General features: G+C 43.1%; 1 protein-coding gene across 1 annotated transcript in view; it reads right to left on the bottom strand.

Annotated features, from left to right (window-relative positions):
* Positions 1–1,866: 1,866 nt before the first annotated feature.
* The window catches only part of LOC145342653 (SH2 domain-containing protein 1A-like), a 51,811-nt gene continuing 28,494 nt past the window's right edge, over positions 1,867–25,183 (bottom strand). The window contains exons 2-4 of the mRNA XM_080188198.1: positions 17,567–17,630; positions 5,844–5,961; positions 1,867–4,489 (exon numbers count right to left, since the gene is read on the bottom strand). Coding sequence (XP_080044324.1) covers positions 4,446–4,489; positions 5,844–5,961; positions 17,567–17,630 — 226 coding nt within the window. The 3' untranslated portion in view covers positions 1,867–4,445. The remainder of the gene's footprint in view (positions 4,490–5,843; positions 5,962–17,566; positions 17,631–25,183) is intronic.

The following is a 25,183-nucleotide window of genomic DNA, read 5'->3' as shown; positions in this document are numbered from 1 at the left end:
TAGTAAACTTGCTGATGACACCAAGATTGGTGAAGTAATGGATGAGGTGGAGGGCTGTTGCAGGCTGCAAAGAGACATTGATAGGATGCAGAGCTGGGTCGAAAAGTGGCAGATGAAGTTTAACCCTGATAAGCGCAAGGTGATTCATTTTGGTATGACAAACTTGAATGCGGATTGCAGGGTCAATGGCAGGGTTCTGAGGAATGTGGAGGAACAGAGAAATCTTGGGGTTCGTATCCATAGACCTCCGAAGGTTGCCACTCAAGTGGATAGAGTCGTGAAGAAGGCTTATAGTATGTTAGCGTTCATTAACGGGGGTTTGAGTGGGTTAAGCTGCAACTATACCGGAGCTTGGTATATATTCCACATTGGAATATTGGTATATATTCCACATTTGGAATATTGTGTTCAGCTCTGGTCACCTCACTATAAGAAGGATGTGGAAACATTGGAGAGAGTGCAGAGGAGATTTATCAGGATGTTGCCTGGTTTGCAGGGTAGGTCTTATGATGAAAGGTTGAGGGAGCTGGGGCTTTTCTTTTTAGAGCAGAGGAGGATGAGAGGTGACTTAATCGAGGTTTATAAGATAATGAGGGGGATAGATAGAGTGCATGTGTAGAGACCATTCCCTCAGGTGGATGTAGCTGTTACTAGAGGGCATAACTATGAGATTCACGGTAGGAGATATAGGAGGGATGTCCGAGGTAGATTCTTCACTCAGAGAATGGTTGGGCTGTGGAACGGACTGTCTGCTGTGATAGTGGAGTTGGACACTTTAGGAACTTTCAAGCGGTTACTGGATAGGCACACGGAGCACACCAGAATTATAGGGAGTGGGATAGCTTGATCTTGGGATTGGACATAGCTCAGCACTATATTGAGGGCCGAAGGGCCTGTACTGTGCTCTACTGTTCTATGTTCTACGTTCTTTGAAAATGCACCCCATTGCACTTGGCAATTTACAATGCCCAGGATTTTCCATTCCCAATTGTGTTGCGTGGGTTCAGTGATAGGAGTGAAAAATTTCATGAGGACAGCCAAATTGCGTTTTACATGGATGTAAATGCATGACGCAATTGTTCCCTTCTTCATCGGTGACAAGGTATGTTTCCTGGCAGTGAAACATTGAGAACGTCTTTGGAATTAATTAACATATCATCAGGTCCGTACACCTGAATAATTCTGCCCCCCCACCCCTGTCAGAAAATCCATCTACATTGGCGTGACTGCAGAACAGTGTGAGACACCACTGGTCTCTCGAGGCATGCACCTGCAATGCAGACTCCCAGGTGGGTGCAATGCTTGAGGGGGGTGGGGGGGAGGAATCCATGCCCAGGCACTGCTCCCTGACACTATGCTGGCACTGGCTGGGCACTGCCCCCAGATGGCAGTGCCAGGGTTTCAGTGTCAACTACTTTGCACTGAGGTGGCCATTAAAAATGGCAGTCAGATCCACAAGAGACCAAGTTGTTGACAGGGCAGACAAATCAGAGGCCACCCTGCCAACAACACATCATGGCATGGGACCCTTGATTTTTTTTCTATGTGCTGGATTATATGTTGGAGAAATCTACTGTTGCTGCTAACAGCTTCAACGCTGCTTTTTCTGTCCATGCCGATTTCTGGGAAAATCTCATCCCATATTTGTGCATTCATATAAAACTTACTTTTTAATACTATCTTAATGTGGTCAATAAACTACTAAAAAATGGGCATTGGACAAATGACAAATGAATTATATGTGAATATATTAAAAAGTGCGCTACCAGAGATGATGACATCCCTCTTGGCTGAATTGCTGACACTTACATTAGAAAGACTTGACAAATGTGGGGTGAAGTCATGTCGAAAAATAATGCATCAACCTAAAGTACTAAAGATATATTTATTTATATTTTACATACAAAGGTCCCCAAATTATTTGGTTTTAGTAACAAAAGTCACATGAGCGAATAGCAAACTATTATTTAAATACAAAACAAACCAGTCGATGAAGGCTATGCCTAGAGTAAGAATGAACTACAGAGGTCAGAACCAGGCAGGATTATCAGTTATTTTTAAGTTGATGGCTTTCTATGGTAGCGGTTGGCCCACAGCATTTCATCTTAACTTGCCATGCTGGAGAGTGGGAGGAATAATATTACCTGGGCTTCCTGCTCTTCATGACTATCTGGAGACAGCTGCTAGAAAGTGGGTCTCAAGGCATTAAGTGAGACTTTGTGCTGAGTTGTGCTCCTCTAAGCAAGTTAATGGGTGGCACAGTGGTTAGCACTGCTGCCACACTGTGCCAGGGACCTGGGTTCAATTCTGGCCTTAAGTGACTGTCTGTATGCACATTCTCCCCATGTCTGCATGGGTTTCCTCTGGTTACCTCCCACACTCCAAAGATTTGTGGGTTAGGTTAATTGGCCATGTTAAATTGTCCCTTAGTGTAAGGGGAGTAGAAGGGTAAATATGTGAGGCTACGGGAATAGGGCCTGGGTGAGATTGTTGTCGGTGCAGGCTTGATGGGCCAAAAGACTTCCTTCTGCACGGTAGGGATTCTTTAATTCTAAATGACCACTCAAGGTTGCCCCTGAACAAAGATCAAGGCACTTTATGTACCCCACATAACAGAGAGAGATAACTAGGGAAATCCAATGAAAAAATGATTACCAAGCCTGACTGCAATTTCAGCTTTTAATTTTTCCACTCTTCATGTGTTTTTTTTATGCCACTCTGATGGAAGTTTATAAGAAAATGAGAAGTACAAAAGCAAAACAAGTTGGCAAATCTCCAAGCATCTAATCAAATAAAAGGATGAGTTGACTGGAACAAGTATTGCATTACATTCTGCACTCTCTCTTTTCCTTCCCTATGAACAGTATGCTTTGTCTGTATAGCACAAGAAACAATACTTTTCACTGCATACTAATACATGTGACAATAATAAATCAAATCAAATCAAAAAATATGTATTTCACAGCTTGGACTGAAAACAAAATGTACTTTGAATGAAACAAAAAGAGTTGAAGGGAACATGGCTATTGCTTTTTCATTACATTCCTTTGAAAGAAATTGATTCAAATGAGTATCAATTAAAAGAAAAGCCAATTATTAAATCCAATGTGTTTCACAGAAACAGTTTTTCAAAAGCATTAACCAGCAGCCGATTACAGCAGCTACCAAGAACATTTGTCTCCTAACCACATACTGACATGCTCATATCTCATATCTGTCTGCCAATTCAATCCACTTGAGATAACTTTCTCTTTTAATTTTATAGGTACCTTTGCCAAAAGGCTCTAAGATACATGAAATAATTTATTCTGGTTACAAATATGTTTCAACAAAATTCAGGGGGAAATAACTTTGGATAATGGTGTTATGTGGTTCATAATGAAGTGATGCAGTGTTATCCATGTAGAAATTGTAGTCATTATGTGGCCACCACTGCCAATGAAGAGCCAGCTCATCAAGCCTTGTAAGTGATAAGATTGTTACTTAGCTCAGGAATGTTTGTTCAGCAGGACATTTTGCATCCATACGCAGTTGTTGAGAGAAACTAAGATAAAGGCAAAACACTGCTGATGCTGGAATCTGAAACAAAAACGGAAAAAGCTAGAAACTCTCAGCAGGCCAGACAGCATCTGTGCAGGGAAAATACAGCCAACATCTCGAGGCTGGATGACCTTTCATCAGAACTGTTGACAATCTCTGACGAAGCGTCATTCAGACTCGAAATGTTAACTGTAGTCTCTCTCCACAGATGCTGTCAGACCTGCTGAGATTTTCCAGCATTTTCTGTTCAGTGAAACTGGTTCTTCACTAAGTTCTGGGAAAATATTGGTGCTGGGTTTCTGCAGGAGTTGTTCCATCTCCTGCCACAACCTTCAAAACCATGGTGTCCGGTCTGTCACCATGACAAAAGATCAGGGCAACCGCTGCAGAAACCCAGAATTTGCCATCCTTACAATGGAAATCTGTTCTCATTTTTGTATTGTTGGTATGAAATTATTAACAAATAATACTGTAGATTCTGCAAAAAAAAATTAAAATTAATTCAGCCAAGTCGTTAAAAAAAAACTTCTTTGGTTCCTGTCTTTAGTTGAACATCAGTAGCTGTTTTGGAACAACATGAAGGGTACAGAGACCCCCTTTTCAGACAAGGTTGAGAAAAATGTAAATAAATAAATGAATTATTAAGAGCTTCATCAAGAACTTGAGTACAGAAGTATGTCAGAACTTATGATTCAAACATGTATTTGTCTAGAATAATAATTGCTGATCAAGCATCTGGTACTCTAAAAAAAAGAAAATAATGTTTAGATTGTCAAAGTATCCCGGACCATCAAAAGATCAATGAAGATTTATTCAGGTTGACTGCTGCAGCCCATTTCAATCGAAAGCACTGATAGTAAGTTCAGCCCAACATCTTGTTGGAAATTTTTAAAAAGTGTTTGCAATCATTTAGCTGGTTGCATCATGAGATAATCTTCTGTTTCATCACCTGTAAAACAAGTAAATATTCACTGTTACACAGGTGAATTTCAGTTAATAAAACTGAATGAGAATTAAATGTGTTATCATTAAACAAGCTTATACATGAGCTGTATGATTGAGAGATTGGATCGACTGGGTATGTACTTACTGTGTTAAAAGAATGAGAGGGGTCTCATAGAAACATACAAAATCTTGATGGGACTGGACAGGCTAGATGCTGGAAGAATGTTCCCGATGTTGGGAAGTCCAGAACTGGGGGCACAGGCTAAGAATAAAGGGTAAGCCATTCAGGGCTGAGATCAGGAAGGATTTCTTCACTCAGAGAGTTGTGAACCTATGGAATTCTCTACCACAGGAAGCTGTTGGGGCTAGTTCATTAGACATGTTCAAGAAGAAACTGGACATAGTCTTTCAGGCTAAAGGGATCAAGGGTTATGGAGAGAAAGCGGGAGTGGGATACTAAAAGTGCATGATCAGCCATGATCATACTGAATGATGGTGTGGGCTTGAAGGACTGAATGGCCTATTCCTGCACCTATTTTCAATGTTTGCTTCGTGAGCTAGAATTCATGCCTCAATCTTGCACTAAGCTGCGCAGAGCAGAGAGTTTCCAATTCAAGTTCTGTCTGTGCCGATTTGTGTTGTGCATCCAGTTTCAGTCTTTAAAGTTTATTTATTAGTGTCACAAATAGGCTTATATTAACACTGCAATGAAGTTAATTTGAAAACTCCCTGGTTGCCACACTCCAGTGCATGTTTGGGTACACTGAGGGAGAATTTGGCATGGCCAATGCACCTAACCAACAGAAGAACTGTATTTCCAATCACATACGGTTCAGATAACGGTAAGGTGAGTTTAAATACTATACTTTCACAGACTTCACTAATGGACACACTAATGATTTGTTAATAAGAATTGTTCAGCTGCCAAATGGCTGTAACTAGTTCCTTACATGTCTTCCTTCCTAAGTGGTTTAAAATTTATTTATTAGTGTCACAAGTATGTTCACATTAACACTGCAATTAAGTTACCGTGAAAATCCTCTAGTCGCCATACTCAGGTGCCTGTTCAGGTACGCTGAACGAAAACTTAGCATGGCCAATGCACCTAACCAGCACATCTTTCAGATTGTGGGAGCAAATCAGAGCATCCGGAGAAAGCCCACACAGACACAGGGTGAACCTGCAGATTCTGCACAGACACTGGCCCAACCGGGAATCAAACCTGGGTCCCTGGGACTGTGAGGCAGCAGTGCTACCCACTCTGGGGTGATTCCTATTCTGAGTTCCCATCGGTTCCTCCAGGCCAGGTGATCCTTAACCTGCTGTATTACCCTTAAAGGAACAATCACCACAAATACCTTTCTGTCTGTACACAGGGTATAGCAAAGGCATTGCTAAGCCTTGATCCGCCTTCTGATATGCAGCAATTAAGTTCTTCACTTTGCGAAACAACCTCTTATGGACTCCAGGTGCAGTCTGTAAACACATAAGAACAAAAGAATATTTAGCAACATAAAGTCAACCTGGCAAAACAAGCTGGTTCCCTGTGAATCAGACAAGGACGCATTGATTTATTTCCTTCTCCCTCCCAAAACGTGGCAGTCATGAGGGTTGCATTCAAAGTTGATGTTGCCATCTGGCAGAAAATCCTTGGCATGTTGCTGACAATGTTCTATCTGTAACTCAAACTTGGAACAATTGGCTATATTATTTCATTCCAAATATGATAGGGTATGGAATACGTTAATAGGTAAGATTGATGAAGGAGAAAGTATGTGGCCAATTGTTCCAAGTTTGAATTAACAGATAGAATATTGTCAGTGACATGCCAAGGATTTTCTGCCAGATAGCAATATCAACTTTGAATGCAACCCTCATAATTGGGCTCCTTCTGCACTGTAGGAATTCTGTGATTCTATTCTATGATTCTGTGAAAGAGGGGAGGAAGTGGGAAGGAAAAAGATTCACCAGAACCAGAAAAAAAATTGAAATTACAAGAAATCCAAAACAATGAATGAAGGGTATAAGTGTAGGTAAAGCAGAAGTAGAAACACATAAAGGTACTTCCCAGAGTACAAGTACCCCGCCTTCTTTTACAAAGAAGCAGCTAAAGAGCTTTGTAGCCTGTAGCAGATTTTTTTTGTCAAGGTGCAAAGGAGTCAAAAAAACTGTATCCATTGGACTGAAGAGGAGGTAAAGCCAGAAACATCAACTTGTCATGTCTCCCAACAGATGGTGTATTTAGTTTGCTGACTGCTTCACTTTCCTTAACTACGCATGTTTCTGCCTCATCTTGAGCCATGAGTGTGAGCCAGACTGCGATGTACAATTCTTGCAACTTGAAAAAGCAGTGAGTGATAATTTGTGCCAAAAAGAAATAATTCAATAAATAATCCATTGTGGATAGCAAATGCTTTATTGTTATCTCATGAACAGGATCCAGTCCACTGCAGAGAACATAGGATCCCGCTGAGGTCAGAGGAGTAGCAGAAAATGACATGAGTCAAAAAAAAAATGCTTAGCTATTGAAACTGTAGAAAGGAGAAAGGCTAATTCCAGTTTCAAGTCACTAGAAATACTTAATTTAAATACGGGACGAAGTGCTGCATCTAGATGTTAACAGTGTGTGAATATAGAGAAAATGAGAAGTGGACTAGAGAAAGAAAAACTGAATGTGATGGAACAACGTAGCAATGCAAAGATTAATGATAATGAATAGGAAGCAAAATCACGCAAGGGACACAGTTAAAATTCCAAGTCAGTGGACAGAATTTTCCGGCAGCAATCGCCCCGAAACCAGAAAATCCTGCACAAGGTCAACAAACCATTCCATGGTCCACCCCGCACTCGCTACAATTCCCCTGGTAGGCGGAATGGGAAAATTCACCCCTGTGTGTGTGCATCAAGGGTATTATAATGTTAAATGAGCACAAATAGGGTTGAGAGTAATTTCATTGTGCATTAAGTTAAACATGTATAGACTTTGGCTAGAACACAGCACTGTGCAAAATTCAAGTCTTCAGATAAGGGGCAAGGAAGATTTACAAGGATGATACTGAAAATCAAAGGTTATAACTATCTGGAAGGACAGAACAGGCTGATGATGTTTCCTCTGGGAAAGCACTAAAGAAATAAAGAAACTTGGATTGTAGGGTCACAAATCTTTGAAAGTGGCACAAACACTGAACGGCTGCAAAAAAGTAGCTAGATCCTTGGCTTCATGGAATAGAGTACAAAAACAAGGCAGTTTGCTAAACCTTTGTTAGAACATTGATTAAATCTTGATGGGAATATTGCTTTTGTTCAATTTTATTTGCCATCTTTTGAGATGGATGTGAAAAGATTTACTAGAATGGTACCAGGGATGAGGACTTTGGTTATGTGGAAAGGCTGTTGGAGCTGGAGCATAAAGAAGGCTAAAAAGCGATTTGATGGAGTTCAAAGCATGGAAGGGTTTTGACAGGAGTAACTATGGAAAAAGGATTTCCATTAATGGAAATAATAATAATAGACAAAACAGTAATAGAATCTTCCTGTTTCAAGATGACGCTGCATTGCGGTGACTTCTTGTAAGCGGCGCCAAGTGTATCTTCTAATTCTATCTTTTCTTCTTGTTCTATGCTGCTAAAACTTTCATTAAGTTGATCTTTCTCGATTCCCTAGCTGTCTTTGTGTCATCAGAAAATTTTACAACTGTTCCTTTGCTCCCTTCATTCAAATCACTTACATAAATTGTAAAATGTTGAGGGCCAGCACTGATACCTATGGCACACCACTCATTTCATCTTGCCAAAATGAAAATGGTCCATTTTGGCTACTCTCCGATTCCTGTTAGCTAAGCAATTTTATATTCACGCCAATATGTCACCCCTTACATCTTGAGTTTTTATTTTCCACAATATCTTTGATATCGAACCTGATCAAATGCTTCCTGGAAATCTAAGTACAGTACATCCACTGGTTCCCCTTCATCCACATTGTGGCCGGGGACTTCAATCAGGCCAAGTTCAACAGCGTATTACCAAGTTATCACCAACATGTCTCCTGCTCCACCAGAGGCCCAAACATCCTAGACCACTGTTACACAAATATCAAACACGCCTACTGCTCTATCACCCACCCATACTTTGGCAAATCAGACCACAAGGCTATGCTCCTGCTCCCAACTTACAAGCAAAAACTGAAGCGGGAGAGTCCATCAAAGAAAGTCATGCAATATTATTCTGAGGAATTGGATGATCTACAGGGTTGCATGAAGTCAGCAGATTGGTCAGTACTTAAAAACTCTGCAACCAGCCTGAACAAGTACGCCACTAAGGTAACTGACTTCATTAGTGTGTATGTAGAAGACAGTGTGCCAAAGAAGCAAATCCATGTGTTCCCCAACCAGAAACAATGGATGAACGAGGATACCCACTGCTTGCTGAAGTCCAGATCTGAGGCGTTCAAGTCAAGCAACACTGACCTATACAAGAGAGCCAGATATGATCTGAAGAGATCAATTAAAGATGCTAAAAGACAGCACTGGACCAAGCTGGAGTCCCAGGCTAGCCACACAGACCTCTGCTGACTATGGCAAGATGTGCAAGACATAACAGGTTACAAGATGAAGGCATGGAAAATCGCCAGCTCCAATGCACCCCTCCCTGATGAGCTTAAGGTACTCTACGCCCGTTTTGAACAAGAAGTCAGCAAGTGCATGCCCTCCATTTTGAAAGCACTGGATGAACCTGTACCTGGGGGTCACCATTGCAGATGTTGGAGCAGCTTTTTTGAAGGTCAGCCTACAGAAAGCGACTGGTCCAAATGGGATACCCCGATGAGCTCTCAGATCCTGCGCAGATCAGCTGGCGAGGGTATTCGCAGGCATTTTCACCCTCTCTTTACAACAATCTAAGGTCCCTATCTGCTTCAAGAAAATGACCATCATCCCAGTACCTAAGGAAAACCAGGCAGCGTGCCTTAATGACTAATGACTGATGGCTCAGACATTCATCATTATGAAGTGCTTCAAAAGGCTAGTCATAGCACAAATCAGTTCTAGCCTCTCAGAATGCCTGGATTCACTATAGCTTGCCTACCATTCCAACAGGTCCACAGCAGATGCCATCTTCTTGGTCCTGCACTCAACCCTGGAACATCTAGATAACAAGGACTCCTATTTATTGACTGCAGCTCAGCCTTCAACATCATTATTCCCACGGAACTCACTTGAAACTCCATGGCCTGGGTCTCAGCTCCTCCCTCTGCAACTGGATCCTGAACTTCCTAACTCGCAGACAACAATTAGTAAGGATAAGCAACAGCACCTCCTCCATGATCATCCCCAACACTGGTGCCCCACAAGGCTGCGTTCTCAGCTCCCTACAATATTCCTTATACCCCAAGACTGTGTGGCCAAATTCCCCTCCAATGTGATTTTCAAATTTGCTGACAACACCACCATAGTAGATCGGATCTCAAGCAATCACGAGACAAAGTACAGGAATGAGATAGAGAATCTGGTGAATTGGTGCGGCAACAATAATCTCTCCCTTAATGTCAACAAATGAAGGACATTGTCATTGACTTCAGGAAGTGTAAAGGAGGACACTGCCTGTCTATATCAATGGGGATGAAGTAGAACGGGTCGAGAGTTTCAAGTTTTTAGGTGTCCAGGTCACCAACAAACTGGTCTCTCCGTGCTGGCACTATATTTAAGAAAACCCACCAATGCCTCTACTTTCTCAGAAGACTAAGGAAATTTGGCATGTCAGCTACAATTCTCACCAACTTTTACAGATGCACCATAGAACGCACTCTTTCACTACTGTATTGTAGCTTGGTATGGCTCCTGCTCTGCCCAAGACACAAGAAACTAAAAAATGTCATGAATGTAGCCCAATCCATCATGCAAACCAGCCTCTCATCCACTGGCTCTGTCTACACGTCCCACTGCCTTGGCAAAGCAGCCAGCATAATTAAGGACCCCATGCATCCTGGACATTCTCTTTTCCACCTTCTTCCGTTGGGAAATAAATACAAAAGTCTGAAGTCATGTATGAAATGACGCAAGAACAGCTTCTTCCCTGCTGCCATCAGACATTTGAATGGACCTACCTCGCATTAAGTTCACCTTTCTACCCTAGCTGTGGCTGTAACACTACATTCTGCACTCTCTTGTTCCCTTCTCAATGAACGATATGCTTTGTCTGTATAGCACACAAGAAACAATACTTTTCACAGTATGCTAAAATATATGACAATAGTAAATCAAATCAAAATCAAAGACTCCCAAAGTGGACAGGACAGGACAGGAAAGCTCCCCCCATAGTTTCCTGCTTTCAGTCTCCCCCCTTCTCATTTTTGAATGATGGTATTATAATTGCTACATTCTAATCTAGTAGAACCTTCCCCAAATCTAGGAAATTTTGGAAAATTAGAAAAAATGCATTGACTGTATCACTAGCCATTTCTTTTAAGATCCTAGCATCAAATGACTTGTCAGCCTGCAACTCTAACAATTTGTTCAGTACCACTTTCCTGCGTCCTGCCTCCCTTCCACTTCCTGATTTACAGCTATTCCTGGGATGTTACACAAGTCCTCTGTAGTGAAGACCAATGCAAAATACCTGTTCAACTCATCTGTCATTTCCTTATCTTCCCATGTTAATTCTCCAGACTCACTTCCTATGGGGTCAACATCACTTTATTAACTCTGTCCTCTTTAAAATATCTTATAGAAACCCTTACTATCTGTTTTTATATTTCTAGATAACCTCCTCTTGTACTCCAATATTTCCCTGCTCAATATTCTTTTACTCATTTGTCATTTTTTGTCTTTGGTCACCTTGTTGTCCAACAGGGGCATACACGCGGTGGGTCATACTAGGGCTGCTCTTAGATGATCGAGAATAGCCTAGTACTTCATGACGTTAGTGTGGGCTTAAACTGGACCAGATGCTAGGCAACACGACAGCTCAGTGACTATCACTGATTGCTGTGCAGACACATGGATTTGGGCCAGTGCCTGTGGGAGTTTGCGCATTCTCCCTGTGCTTGCGTGGGTTTTCTCTGGGTGCTCCGGTTTCCTCCCACACCCCAAAGATGTGCTATTAGGCTGATTGGAGGTAATAAATTGTCCCTAAATTAGTTTCCCTCAATGTGGAATGCCATAAGCATAGATAAGGGTCATGGGTGGAGGGGGGACTGGTAATGTTAAAATGGCAGCACGGGCTCGTTGGGCCGAAGGGCCTGTTTCCCAGGCTGTTTTTGTTCTTCGTTCTTTGGTCCAATCTTCTGACCTGCCACCCATCTTGCATAATTGTATGCCTTTTGATACTACCTTTAATTCTTTTAAACATTAATGGTGGGTCCTCTCCTCGGAATTTTATTTACTCATTGGAAAGTATCTATTCTGTGTATTCTGAAATATCTCCTTAAATGTCTGTCTCTTTATGTCAACTTGATTTGTCAGTCAGATTAGCTATCTCTCATTATTGTCCTGGTTTAAGTTTTTAGTCTTGGAGCCACTCCTCTCTCCCTCAAACTGAATATAAATTTCAATCATATTATGACAGCAGCCACCAAGGGGCGCCTTCCTTATGAGGTCATCAATTAATCCTATCTCTTTGTACAAGAAAGTTAAGGGGCCAAGAAAAATGATAAGGAGACAGGTTAAGTGTTGTCAACATTTATGTCAAAGAGGATACTGTGCCTTCAGATTGCTGAGGGATCAGATTAATAAGGAAGAGGAGGTCTTGGATAGATCTTTGGGGGACTTCATGAACGTACATAGCTACTTCAAAATGAAATCATGTCGAGCAACACGCACTAAGCTGGAAGTAACACAGCCATTTTTCAGGTGGTGCAACCAGTTGTGCATTTAATGGCTCAAACAGAAATTAAAATATTTCAGAAGACGAAGTCTGAAAAGAGTTTAAATCACACATCTGGTTATAACCGCAATTACTTAACCACTTACTCCAACTGTCTTTCTAGGTGGTGTTGTGAAGGCAAAAGAGAAACGATTTTTCATCAATAGTTACTTGCTTGAATTAAAATGAATTCCAACTGCTGGCAGCACAAATTCATATTGCCATTCCAATAGAGAGTATATCTCCATGACAACAAGGCCTATGAAAATCCCACTTCAGAATTATTTCTTCAGTAATTTCTATTTGATGAAAAGACAGAGAATAGTGTCCTCTCTCTTTATACACAGCCTTGCCATTATTATCATTTGACTTCAATCAGTGATCAAGGACATCTTTCATGCATATTAAAAGCAAAATGCTACAGATGGCAAAATGCTAAAATAAAAACTGGAAACACTGGAAACACAGCAGGTTAGCCAGCACCCACAGACAAGAACAAGAGTTGGCCTAGATTTTTGCCATGACGGAGAGAGACTCTCCACTGTGGCAAAAATTGCCAAGAATCATATGCCCCACCACAAAATATGGCAATTATCATGTTTGCAGGGGCAGGATTGGAAGATAGCTGGCCATTAAGTTATGAGCTACCTCCACTGAGGTGGGATTTTGGTCAGCCACGAGTGTGAAATCCTGCGCACAACAGACCTGGTAGAGGCAGGTCTTAATTAAGATAATCAGGATATCACTTTGGAGAAAGAAAGTATCTCTTAAGATCTGATCCTGGGACCCCTTTGAAGAGATCAGGGGCCTTTGGGAATTGTTAAAAGTTGGTATAAATGTGTGCAAAAATTACATGAATTCATTCCTGTCAAGCTTTTGGGATTGTCAAGTGACCTGTCAAAATTAACTGTCAAAACTGTCAGGAGATCCTGTCAAGGGGAGGTATCAAACCTCAAGGAATTTTAAAGTCCTTCCCCCAAATTTTTGGAAACAAAATGTCAGGAGTGCTAAAAAAAAAGATTTATTGCATTCTATCCACTCACATAAGCCCAGTAGTTTCCATTTCTAGCCAAGTTCAAGCAGCATCAATAGGGTTTTAGGAAGGAAGTCATGTCTGACAAATTTACTCAAGGTCTTTCAGGAAGTTTCAACCAGAATAGATAATAATACCTTTCAATGTCAAGGGGAAATAGTTAGATTGCCTTTTGTTGTATATGAACATTGCTCCAAACGTGTGCGGGTTAGGTTGATTGACCGTGGTAAATTGCCCCTTAGTGTCAGGATAAATTCTAGAAAGGTAAATGCTTGGGATTAAGGGATAAGGCCTCGGTGCAATTGTGATCACTGCAGACTTGATGGGCCAAATGACCCCTTCTGCACCATAGGGATTTTATGATTCTACTTACCAGAGCAGGCTGTAAAGTCCTTTGCGACATCTTGTTGTTGTGAATGGTGCTATATAAATGACACTCTTGATTTTAACTTAGTCGACAGAAAATGATAAACACCTAAGTCAACTGATAGCCCATAATGAGATGAGGGAACTGTTGCTGAGATTTGCAAGGCCTACTGGTTTACACAATTTTCAGGGCCAAAAATAAACCAAAAAATTAGAAATGGAATTAATTCCCCAATACATGACCTCAGCAAACATGCATTTACAATGTGTTGTGCATCGATGCAGCCTGTGATAGCCAAGTTGTATGACAATAAGACATGTTACTCTTAAAGGTCAGAAACATTTTAATGGCCGTCAGTCCCCATCCAAGAAAGATTTCAAGTCGTGTCACCCTGAATGATTCTTTGTGCAAAGTTAAACAGATTGCATTAATTAAAAAAATACTTTTATGCTTTAGGTAGATTACAGTTGTAAAAGTTATAAAATATAAAATAAAAAATATAGGTTTTTAAAATTTATTAATTAATAATCTTATAAGATTATCTTGTATGTTTAATTTTTACTATTGTAATCCACATAAAGAATCAGAGTATATATCCAGTTGGATTTTTCACTGGCCTCTAAAAGACCATCTCTTCAGTGCATTTTTTACATGAAGGGTCCTGTTTTATCATTTTGATTCTAAGCGCTGGCAGGACTTGAAACTGGGAGTGTTTTCAGATCTGACTTTTAGACCCGTTATCAGGCACCCCCATATGCAATTGCCTGCAAAAATATCAGCGAGTCTGAATTGCACTGCACAAGCTTAATGTACCCCAAGCCCTGCAGTTCCAATCAACGCATGTGCAAAAAAAGGTAGAATGCTGCTCCCCTGCCACAACCCTCCTGGGCCAAACCCAGGAGGGTTGTGACAGCCAAGTTGTGACAGCCAAGTTGGCCGCCATAGATGTTGCCCCACTCCCACAACATGACTGACCCTTTCATTCCCCTCACCCACTTCACCGCCCAGGCCCATTGCAGGTCCCTCCCCCAATCTCAGGCAGAGTGGCAGTGGACCCATCATCCCTATCCCCCCACCCCCGCCAACACCCCCACAATCTCAAACAGCCATCAGATGCTAGGTACTTACCTCCCCACTAACTGAAGCGCCTGAATTAGATTTTTATGGAGCATGCCTGTTTCCTGCTGATTCTGGTTGGGCAAATGCAGTGGTGAAGGGAGAAGTGTCAGTTAAGTTGGGTATGCAGCACAATAAGTCAATTTAAATACATGCAAATGCATTTAAATGACCGCCGCACCTGTTCCGGCACCATCCGACCGCAGCCATTTTTGGGCCTTGGTAAAGGGGGAACCAATGTGGAAATGGGCACGGATCACCTCACACCCAACTTTACCAAATTTTCGCGCCCAAAAATGAGGGCAATGCAATGGCAAAATTCAGCACGATATTTTTGGATCCCTCAATATCAATTGCACAGAAAATCACAGTAACTTCACTGCAGTGTTAATGTAAGCCTACTTGTGACTAATAAATAAGCTTCAACTTTACTTTAGTTCTTATTTTACGCAATTCTATTGACTGAGATGTCATAGTGAGGAACCAAGACTCATACTGCAAGATACCCAGAAGCAACAAACTGAAAGAATGAGTAAATTGGAAATGTGTAATTGTGGAACATCAAACTTGAATTATGAGGAACTGAACATGTTGAAACTTGGAAATAAATCGTTCCCCCAGAGACTATGTTGATCAATTTTCGTTTCAACACAGCGGCAATGTGGAGTTTAAAAGGAACAATCGATAAGCATCATATCAATGAAATGGACAGGAATAGCTCAGAGATGGGCAGTTAGGAAAAAGTTAACATAATCATGTTCAGTGCCATCCTAACTTGAAATTGATGAATTGATTACTTTATATAACACGGAATGAAACCTAGCAGCAGATTTAAACTCTCTGTTGGTCAGCATGGCCTCCTGTTAATGACCCACCTCTGAAGTCAGGGCTAAATCCACTGGGGTGTAAAAAGTGCGAGTGACCATTCTGCTCTACGACCCACACAGAAGCTGGAATTTTACCGGCCCCACGCACCCTGACTCCTGCAGTGGGCGAGGCTCGGAGGTTCTCTGTTGGCCTGGGGCGGGATTGTACGAACCTCGGGTAGACATGCCAGTAAAATCCCGCCCATAAAATGCAAATTGACCGCTAAATGGTATTCTATGCATCTAAATAAATTCGGTCCATTACCTGAAATGGGTCTTTACAGATAAATATAGAAATAAGTAAAATTCTAGAAAACGCATGGTGAAATCTTACCAAATAATGACAGCGTGTGGATTCTGGTGCAAAAACCAGAGTGTTTTGCTTCAAAGGCGCCGGCTTATTTTTGGTATTTTAGTCCAAATTTTGTGGTACATTAGTGTTAATTTTTGTTCTCACTGCATAACAATTTAACTGCTGCAAGCACTGGAGAGCTCCATATAAACGGCTCCTCAACACTTGTTCGACAACGATTGCAGGGGACGGCAGACAAACAGGTCGCACCATGCTTTACAGGGGGGGCCCTCATAAACTGCCTGATGGAGTGGCGCAGAGGCAGGATAATCTATAGCCCTGCTCCAGGAGTCAGCCTTCCAGCAGGGTGACCACCCCTGCCTGGGATGCAGTGGCAGCCCTGGTCAGTGAAAGTGCACTGCAGAAGAGGATGTGACAGCCCAACTTTAACCTACCTGTGTCCCCTGCGTCCTCTCCGGTGCCCTCTGAGCAGTGCACACAGCGGAGGATGCTGGCTGCCGGAGCGCTCACCTCCAAAATCCTCCCCCTCAGGGGTGAAGATACAGGTTCACGCTTGTGTAGACCTGCTGTAAATGGCGTCGGTGTAACGGCATGCTGGCGCCTGCTGTATATCTGGTGAGAGGGGAAGTCCCAGAGTGCTCGCTGATGACATGCTAATGCACTAAAATTAACATTCTACAGTCCTACATCATGTTTCACATCCGGCTGCTGGTGGGGGGGGTCGGGAACATCGGAACTTGGAATCTCGTCAGCGTAAATCGCGCTCTCCAGATTTTGAGCGTGTACTGCCATTCCCACAGACAGAAAGTGCCAGCTCAAAATCGCCCCCATAATTTACAGACAGGAAAAACCCAAGCAAATTAAGGTTACCTTCCTTTTCATTGATCAGCATGCTGAAAATATCGAAATGTCAATTTCAGCAAATGTCTTTGATCTTGAAGGAACATGCTATGGTGTGTGTAACTTTATTTCAGATATTATTATTTAGATTAGAATAAGAGCTGGAAAAAATGTGTTGCTTTGGCAAGGATCATGCTGCACCACAACGCCTGCGCTGTGTGCATTGCATCCTGGTGGCACATACCATCATTTTCCACTATCCAATTCTATAAAGGATATAATGGAAACTGACAACTGATTAAAGGTACATTGACTCCAATGAGAAGCTTATGCAAATAGCTTAATATGTCAAAATGGAAGAAAAACAGAGAACTTCCAATGGCAACTCAAGGAAATCAGGCCCTTTCTTGGAAACCCACTTGATAAGATCACTGACAGAAGCGTCCCCATGTCCCCTTAAATGGAGAAAGACTTCTGAAGTAAGAGAGCATCACCCTGTTCCAAAACCCAGAGCAAGTGTTACCCAGCCTACTGTTCCCCGGCAGCTCCTTGCCTTTCCTGCAGAACCAGTCAGCAACCACCTGAGGAAACCTCAAAAGTTTAACATGCAAAACGTTACCAGCGTATGACGCACAATTGACTCAACATTTAAATAAACATGTTTACGTTCATTTAGAGATTATCACTTACTTCAACGGTCCATGAATCAGTCGGAGTCTTGAAAACACGGTATGTGTAAACTAATCCAGAACACCTGCAAAAGGAAATGAAGCTTCAGTGAATGTGACCAACTGTTACTTAGACTTGGAACAAAGTATCTGTTACATATTAATGCATGGTGGCATTGCTGCCTCATGTTACCAAGGACCCAGAATCTGCATGTTCTCCCCATGTCTGCATGGGTTTCCTCTGGGTGCTCCAGTTTCCTCCCACAGTCCAAAAGACAGGCTGGTTAGGTTCATTGGCCATGCTAAATTCTCCCTCAGTGTACCCAAACAGGTGACGGAGTGTGGCAACGAGGGGATTTCCACGGTAACTTCATTGTGGTGTTAATATATAGTAAGAAGTCTCACAACACCAGGTTACTCACCTGAGAAAGGAGCAGCGCTCTGGAAGCTCATGATTCCAAATAAACCTGTTGGACTTTAACCTGGTGTTGTGAGACTTCCTACTGTGCCTATCCCAGTCCAACTCCAGCATCTCAACATCAGTATTAATGTAAGCCTACTTGTGACGCTAATAAATAAATTTAAACCATTTGGTGTGGTAGTGGCATGGGGAGACAAGGCACATATTTTACTGTAATTATGAACCCCTTTCTTTCTTCCCCTTCCCCGGCGCTAATCCTGCCACTGTGCTTTCTATGCTGTCAAAGATCTATAAACTCTTTCTTTGCTAACTTTTGAAATGAGAGGCTGAAATCCTCAATGAAGACTCGGGAGGAAGAAACCCTCTCACTCAACCTGATGGTTGCAGCCCCCAGCCCAGATACAAACACTAGGAAAAGTTAGAGGGTAGGATTAAGACACAACCTGCACATGGAGGAGCCACCAGCCTGCAGCTACGGCAGGGAGAATGGTTCACGTTGCAGCAAACCTCAGCCTCAAGGGAGCTGGCACCAGAGGATTCAGATGAGGACTTGAATAGAAGCATTTACAGAAGCAGCGTGGTGGACATGTACACAGAGGTGCGTGATGCATTGACAGACCTACCAAAAAGCCTGCTGTCACTATCAAGTAGCATAGAGGAGTTGCCTCCAGTTTGACACAGGGATCTGTCCAGAACTCAAAGCCCATCTTTCCCAGTTGTGGTCAACTCTAGAAGAACACTTACAGGCCCAGTCATTATAATGTATCAATGGTCAATGTCTCAGTTTCCACTGCAGCGCCAGCAAAAGCCAGCTATTGCCCAAGTGCTGCAGTGAAAGTTCAGACCAAGATTATGAAGTCTCAGTTTGTTACAGTGCAAACTCCGCTGCTATTAAGATGGCTGTGGATACTGGTGTTCAAAGGGGTTTTCAACCACCCAGAATATGGATGTAGCCCTTTCCTCCTCCTCTTCCTCGGCTTCCTGATGATTGACAGGTCATTTAGGCACCATCAGAAAGCTAAGGCAGTGAAAACATTGCCTCAGAACCCTGGTCACCCACATGGTGACATTCCTCTTGGCAGTATTGCCCTCATTGTACAAGTGCTGACCTGGTTCGTGGAGTGGATTTAAATAGGATTGCTCTGATAGCAGTCTCCTTCTGGCTCAACATGATGGCTAGATAATTAGTGAAGCAGCGGGCTGACAGGATGAATACATTCTGACTACTGTCGGGTGTTAATGCTGACGCAGCTATGTGAATACACAACACAATCAGTGCTTTAAATATGCACAACTGCTCAGAGGAGTTGCCTCCAGTTTGACACAGGGATCTGTCCAGAACTTTATGTCTTGTGGACTAGCCATTGTGGTAATGGACTAGTGAGGCAGAGGTTGAGAATTCAAATGCCATCAGAGCAAGTTTTGGAGTTAACTTCTCAATAAATCTGGTTACTTCTGGTCTGAACTAAAAACAGTGATCATAAAATTACCAACACGGTCAGAAAAAGAGATGAAGTGCCATCCCTTCTCAGCATTGGGCATTCGCCATTATGATGTGGTGAATGTGACCGTTAAGAATGGTGTGTGCTGCTCAGTTGACCAGAGAAGAAGAGGACACCACAACAGGGAGGTGTATTACTAATTCTGGGACCAGCAGACAAGTATATCAGTCTGCAGGGGAAACACTTCCACTTGAAAGCATTTGCCCAGAAATGAAACCTATACACTCATTTACTGATCACACTACATAATCATTTCATGGTGTTCTAACTACTCTCATCCCTTGTAGCAGACAACCTGCAGATACAGTAACAGTCCCACACACCTCCAGTACTCTGCCTATCAGGGTAACAAGTTGTAAGCAATGAAAAAAAGTGAAAAATTTGTTGAGCGAATGAAACTACAAAAATTACATTGTAATCGTCCAACTGATCACAGAATTGAATTCTATTCAGAGATACAACAGTTAACTTGTCACAAATTACAGTGAAATCTGGTTCGCTTTATTCACTTCCCCACTTTAAACAAAATTCTATGCACAAATGTCTACATTTTGCTCCTGATATATCCAGCCAGTGCTTCATGTTTTTCCAGATGCTAATCTTGATTTTTGCTTCAACTTAGTTTCTATTATTCTCAATATTCTTTATGTCATGGCATGATGGCACAGTGGCTCCCACTGCTATCTCACAGGGACCCGGGTTCGACTCCCGGCTTGGGTGACTGTCTGTGTGGAATTTGCACATTCTCCCCATGTCTGCATGGGTTTCCTCCGAGTGCTCTGGTTTCCTCCCACATTTCAAAGATGTGTAGGTTAGGTAGATTAGCCATGGTAAGTTGCCCCTTAGTGTCAGAGGGATTAGCAGGGTCAATATATGGGTTAGAAGAATAGGGCCTGGGTGGGATTGTTGTCAGTCGGGCCAAATGGTCTGCTTCTGCACTGTAGCGTTTCTAAGATCCTATCTCTGTACAAGCACCTGCAGTCTCGTTGCACCCTTCCCTGCCCCCAACTATGTTCAATTTCTCCCTCTCATTTCCTATTCTCACTAATTGTTTTCCTTGTAATCCTTTCTCCCATTTCTTCAACACAATATGTCTGCAGTCTCTGCACCCACTCACTCCTTTTATTTTGAATTTTAAGGGGTGTCTGCACCCACTCAATTTTTTTCATCTCAACCCTTTTGCTGCTTTTGTGGTTTGAGGGGGAAGGAAATGTTATGATAAGAAGTTAAGCTCTTCTAAACAATGTTTAAAAACTAGACTCTGTTCATACATGTGTTGAAAACTGCCACAGAAAAAAAAGTCATAATGTATTATTCGTAACAAAATGGTCTTTATTAATGTGTCCCTGATTTCACGGGGTGTAATGCACTAAGGAAATCTTCCATTTAATGATAATTAGCCCACGAGCGAACTTACACAAATAAACTGAAATCCCGGAGTGCACAATGGTGTGCTGGAACTAACAAGGGATTCACTGTTAGTGGCTGTTGTGATGGGAAAGCCTCAGCTCAGCAGAAATCTTCCCTTCTCCCTCCGTTGTCCCAGTCTAGCGCATGGAAGAGACAGAATTTGAGTAGCAACATTGAGGTCAGTCCATCTGCAAAACCTGACCACTGTTCTACCAAGCCAATTACTAAGATTGCAACACAGCTGCTGCATAATCACAGAGTTCAGTACCATCTGTAAAAAAGATGTTCCATTTTACAAGTTATTTCAAAATGTCTGAACTTTTATTCAATTCTAGTTAATATTTTCAGTACCACAAACTGAGTTGAAGAGTACTCACGTAGTATGAGAATACTACGAATGCCTTACCTAAATATTTTTTATATTGCTGCCTAAAAGTTGCCCTTGCTCAGAACAAAATGTATTGCATAGATAATTAATGAATTAACCTGCAGATGAGCTGAAGGTGGCTTAGCGTTTGCTCAAAAATGAACAGAACATTCTATGAAAAAAGTTTGAAGGTATGTATTTGTGGTGCCAGTGACACTGTGAATTGTCAGTGGTATAATATGAGATTATTTTTCCCAATTTTCTTCCCTTCTCTTGCCACTCTGAGTGGGTTGACTCTGATATGCTGGTTATGGATCCATTCCCTGTGGATAAACCTGACAGCTATTCAATTACACCGGGTGTCATAGTCAAGCAAGGACTGTACCCACTTAGCAAAAGGGAGCAAGAACCCTACCTGATCATTTTCTATTCCTGATAAAGAACCTGTGCCTTATTGTAACAATTGTCCCAAAGTGCTGACTGTAATCCCCTAACTGTTGCCCCAGATAAAAACAGCTAACTTAGCAAAGATCAAGAATTGACAATGTGGGCTCAAGGATAATTGGTTTAGTTATCACTAATGTAGTGACGGTCAGTAATAGGGGGAAGATAAGCATGACCATTCTTCATTGAGAAAATTGAGTGGCATTCCCTAGCACCGCAGTCAGATGAATCAACCACAGACCAACCAATAAGAAACAGGGATATTGGGCCACCTCCTTACTAGAGAGGTGGTGCTCGACAGACTGGAGGGGCTGATTGTGGACAAGTCCCCAGGACCGGATGGAATGCATCCAAGGGTTCTGAAAGAAATGGCGGAGGTTATAGTGGATGCCTTGGTGGTTATTTTCCAGACGTCGCTGGATTCCGGGGAAGTGCCGGATGATTGGAAAACGGCTAATGTTACGCCGTTGTTTAAGAAGGGTGCCAGGCAAAAGGCGGGGAATTATAGGCCGGTTAGTTTAACGTCTGTGGTAGGTAAAATGTTAGAATCCGTCATTAAGGAGGAAATTGCGAGGCATCTTGAAGGGAATTGCTTGATAGGGCGGACGCAGCACGGTTTCATTAAAGGGAAGTCGTGTCTGACAAATTTACTGGAGTTCTATGAGGATGTGTCTAGGGCAGTGGATAGAGGAGAGCCGGTGGATGTGGTCTTTCTGGATTTTCAGAAGGCTTTTGACAAGGTACCTCACAAGAGGTTATTGCAGAAGGTCAGGGGACATGGAGTTGGGGGTAGGGTGTTAGCGTGGATAGAGGATTGGTTGTCAAATAGGAGGCAGAGAGTGGGGGTCAATGGGTGCTATTCGGATTGGCGGTTGGTGACTAGTGGGGTGCCCCAGGGGTCGGTGCTGGGGCCTCAGCTATTTACCATTTATATAGATGATCTGGAGGAGGGAACCGAGTGCAGGGTGTCGAAATTTGCTGATGACACCAAGATTGGGGGAAAGGCAAATTGTGCGGAGGGTGTGGAGAGTCTGCAGAAGGATCTAGATAGGCTGGGCGAATGGGCCAGGAAATGGCAAATGGAATTTAATGTTGGCAAGTGTGAGGTGGTCCACTTTGGTAGGAAGAATGGTAGGAAGGACTATTACTTACGTGGCAAAAAACTGCAGCAGGCGACGGTGCAGAGGGACCTCGGGGTCCTTGTGCATGAGTCGCAAAAACCCAGCTTGCAGGTGCAGCAGGTGGTCAGGAAGGCGAATGGGATGTTGGCCTTCATAGCGAGGGGGATTGAATATAAAAGTAGGGAGGTCTTGCTGCAGCTGTATAGGGCATTGGTGAGGCCACAGCTGGAGTACTGTGTGCAGTTTTGGGCGCCGCACCTGCGCAAGGATATTTTGGCCCTGGAGGGAGTGCAGAGGAGGTTTACTAGGCTGATACCGGAGTTGAGGGGATTGAGCTGTGAGGAGAGGCTGAATAAACTAGGCTTGTACTCGTTAGAGTTTAGAAGAATGAGGGGAGATCTCATTGAGACGTATAAGATGATGAATGGGATGGATAGGATAGAGGTGGAGAGACTCTTCCCGCTCAAAAAAGACAGTAGGACTAGGGGGCACAGCCTCAAGATAAAGGGGAGGCGGTTTAGAACGGAGTTGAGGAGGAACTTCTTCACTCAAAGGGTGGTGAATCTCTGGAATTCTCTGCCCGTTGAAGTGGTGGAGGCTGCCTCGCTAAATATTTTTAAGAAGCGGGTTGATGGGTTCTTGATAAGAGAGGGGATTAAGGGTTATGGGGAGAGGGCGGGAAAGTGGAACTGAGCCACAACAGATCAGCCATGATCTTATTGAATGGCGGGGCAGGCTCGAAGGGCTAGATGGCCTACTCCTGCTCCTATTTCTTATGTTCTTATGTTCTTATCCCTCTCCTCCTCTTCACCCTCTTGCTCTTCCTCCTCCTCCTACTGCTCGAATACCTGGTGAAAGGGCAGTGACCTCAAATCATAGAATCCCCACAGTGCAGAAGGAGGCCATTCAGCCCATTGAGCCTGCACAGACAATAATCCCACCCAGGCCCTATCTCCACAACCCCATGAATTTATGTTGCTAAGCCCCACCGACACTAAGGATCAATCATCATGGCCAATCAACCTAACTCACACAACTTTTGACTGCAAGACAAAAATAGAGCACCCAGAGGAAACCCAGGCAAACATGAGGAGAACATGCAAACTACACACAGACAGTGACCTGAGGCTAGAATTGAACCCAGGTCCCTGGTGCTGCGAAGCTGCAGTGCTAGCCATTGTGCCACCGTGCCACCCATCTCATGATGGTGAAGTGTCACAAGATGCAACAGAACACAATGAACCTTGGGACTACTACTTAAAGGGCGAAAAGCTGCAGCATGCAATGGTGCAGAGGGACCTGGGGGTCCTTGTGCATGAGTCGCAAAAACCCAGCCTACAGGTGCAGCAGGTGATCAGGAAGGCAAATGGGATGCTGGCCTTCATAGTGAGGGGGATTGAATATAAAAGTAGGGAGGTCTTGCTGCAACTGTACAGGGCACTGATGAGGCCACAGCTGGAGTACTGTGTGCAGTTTTGGTCGCCGCACTTGCGCAAGGATATTTTGGCCTTGGAGGGAGTGCAGAGGAGGTTCACTAGGCTGATACCAGAGTTGAGGGGGTTGAACTATGAAGAGAGGCTGAATAGACTGGGCTTGTACTCATTGGAGTTTAGAAGGATGAGGGGGCATCTTATTGAGATGTATAAGATGATGAAGGGGATGGATAGGATAGAGGTGGAGAGGTTCTTCCCACTCAGAAAGGACAGCAGAACTAGAGGGCACAGCCTCAAGATAAGGTGGGGGGCAGTTTAGAACGGAGTTGAGGAGGAACTTCTTCACCCAAAGGGTGGTGAATCTCTGGAATTCTCTGCCCGTTGAAGTGGTGGAGGCTACCTCGCTAAATATATTTAAGTCACGGGTAGATAGGTTTTTGGTAGGCAAGGGGATTAAGGGTTATGGGGAGAAAGCGGGAAAGTGGAACTGAGCCACTTCAGATCAGCCATGATCTTATTGAATGGCGGGGCAGGCTCGAGGGGCTAGATGGCCTACTCCTGCTCCTATTTCTTATGTTCTTATGTGCTCAGGCAAGTAATGCAGGCTTCCTCCAGCGAGGCCCAGTAGTAGAATCTTGCTGAAGCGCTCCAATGACCCACACAATGACATTCTGTGTTGCAGCACGGCTGTCATTATGTGAATGCTGCCCGGATGTGCAGGGGTTGTACACCAGATTCATGAGATGAGTGGTAAGTGGGTAGCCCTTCTCATGCATGGATTCCCAAGGTGGCTCAAGTTCAGATGGTAAAGCAGGCTGGTGCAGGATGAAGGCATCATGATCACTGCCAGGATAGCGAGCGTTCATAAGGGTGGTGCACTGTGCACATTAGCTGAACACTGAGAAAGTGAAACTGTTCGTGATTGCAGTACATCTCTGCTT

Source organism: Carcharhinus amblyrhynchos, chromosome 4 (assembly GCF_965287045.1).
Source record: "Carcharhinus amblyrhynchos chromosome 4, sCarAmb.v2.hapA, whole genome shotgun sequence".
In the NCBI taxonomy this organism is placed as follows: Eukaryota; Metazoa; Chordata; class Chondrichthyes; order Carcharhiniformes; family Carcharhinidae; genus Carcharhinus; species Carcharhinus amblyrhynchos.
This window is presented reverse-complemented; position numbering and strand designations above follow the sequence as displayed.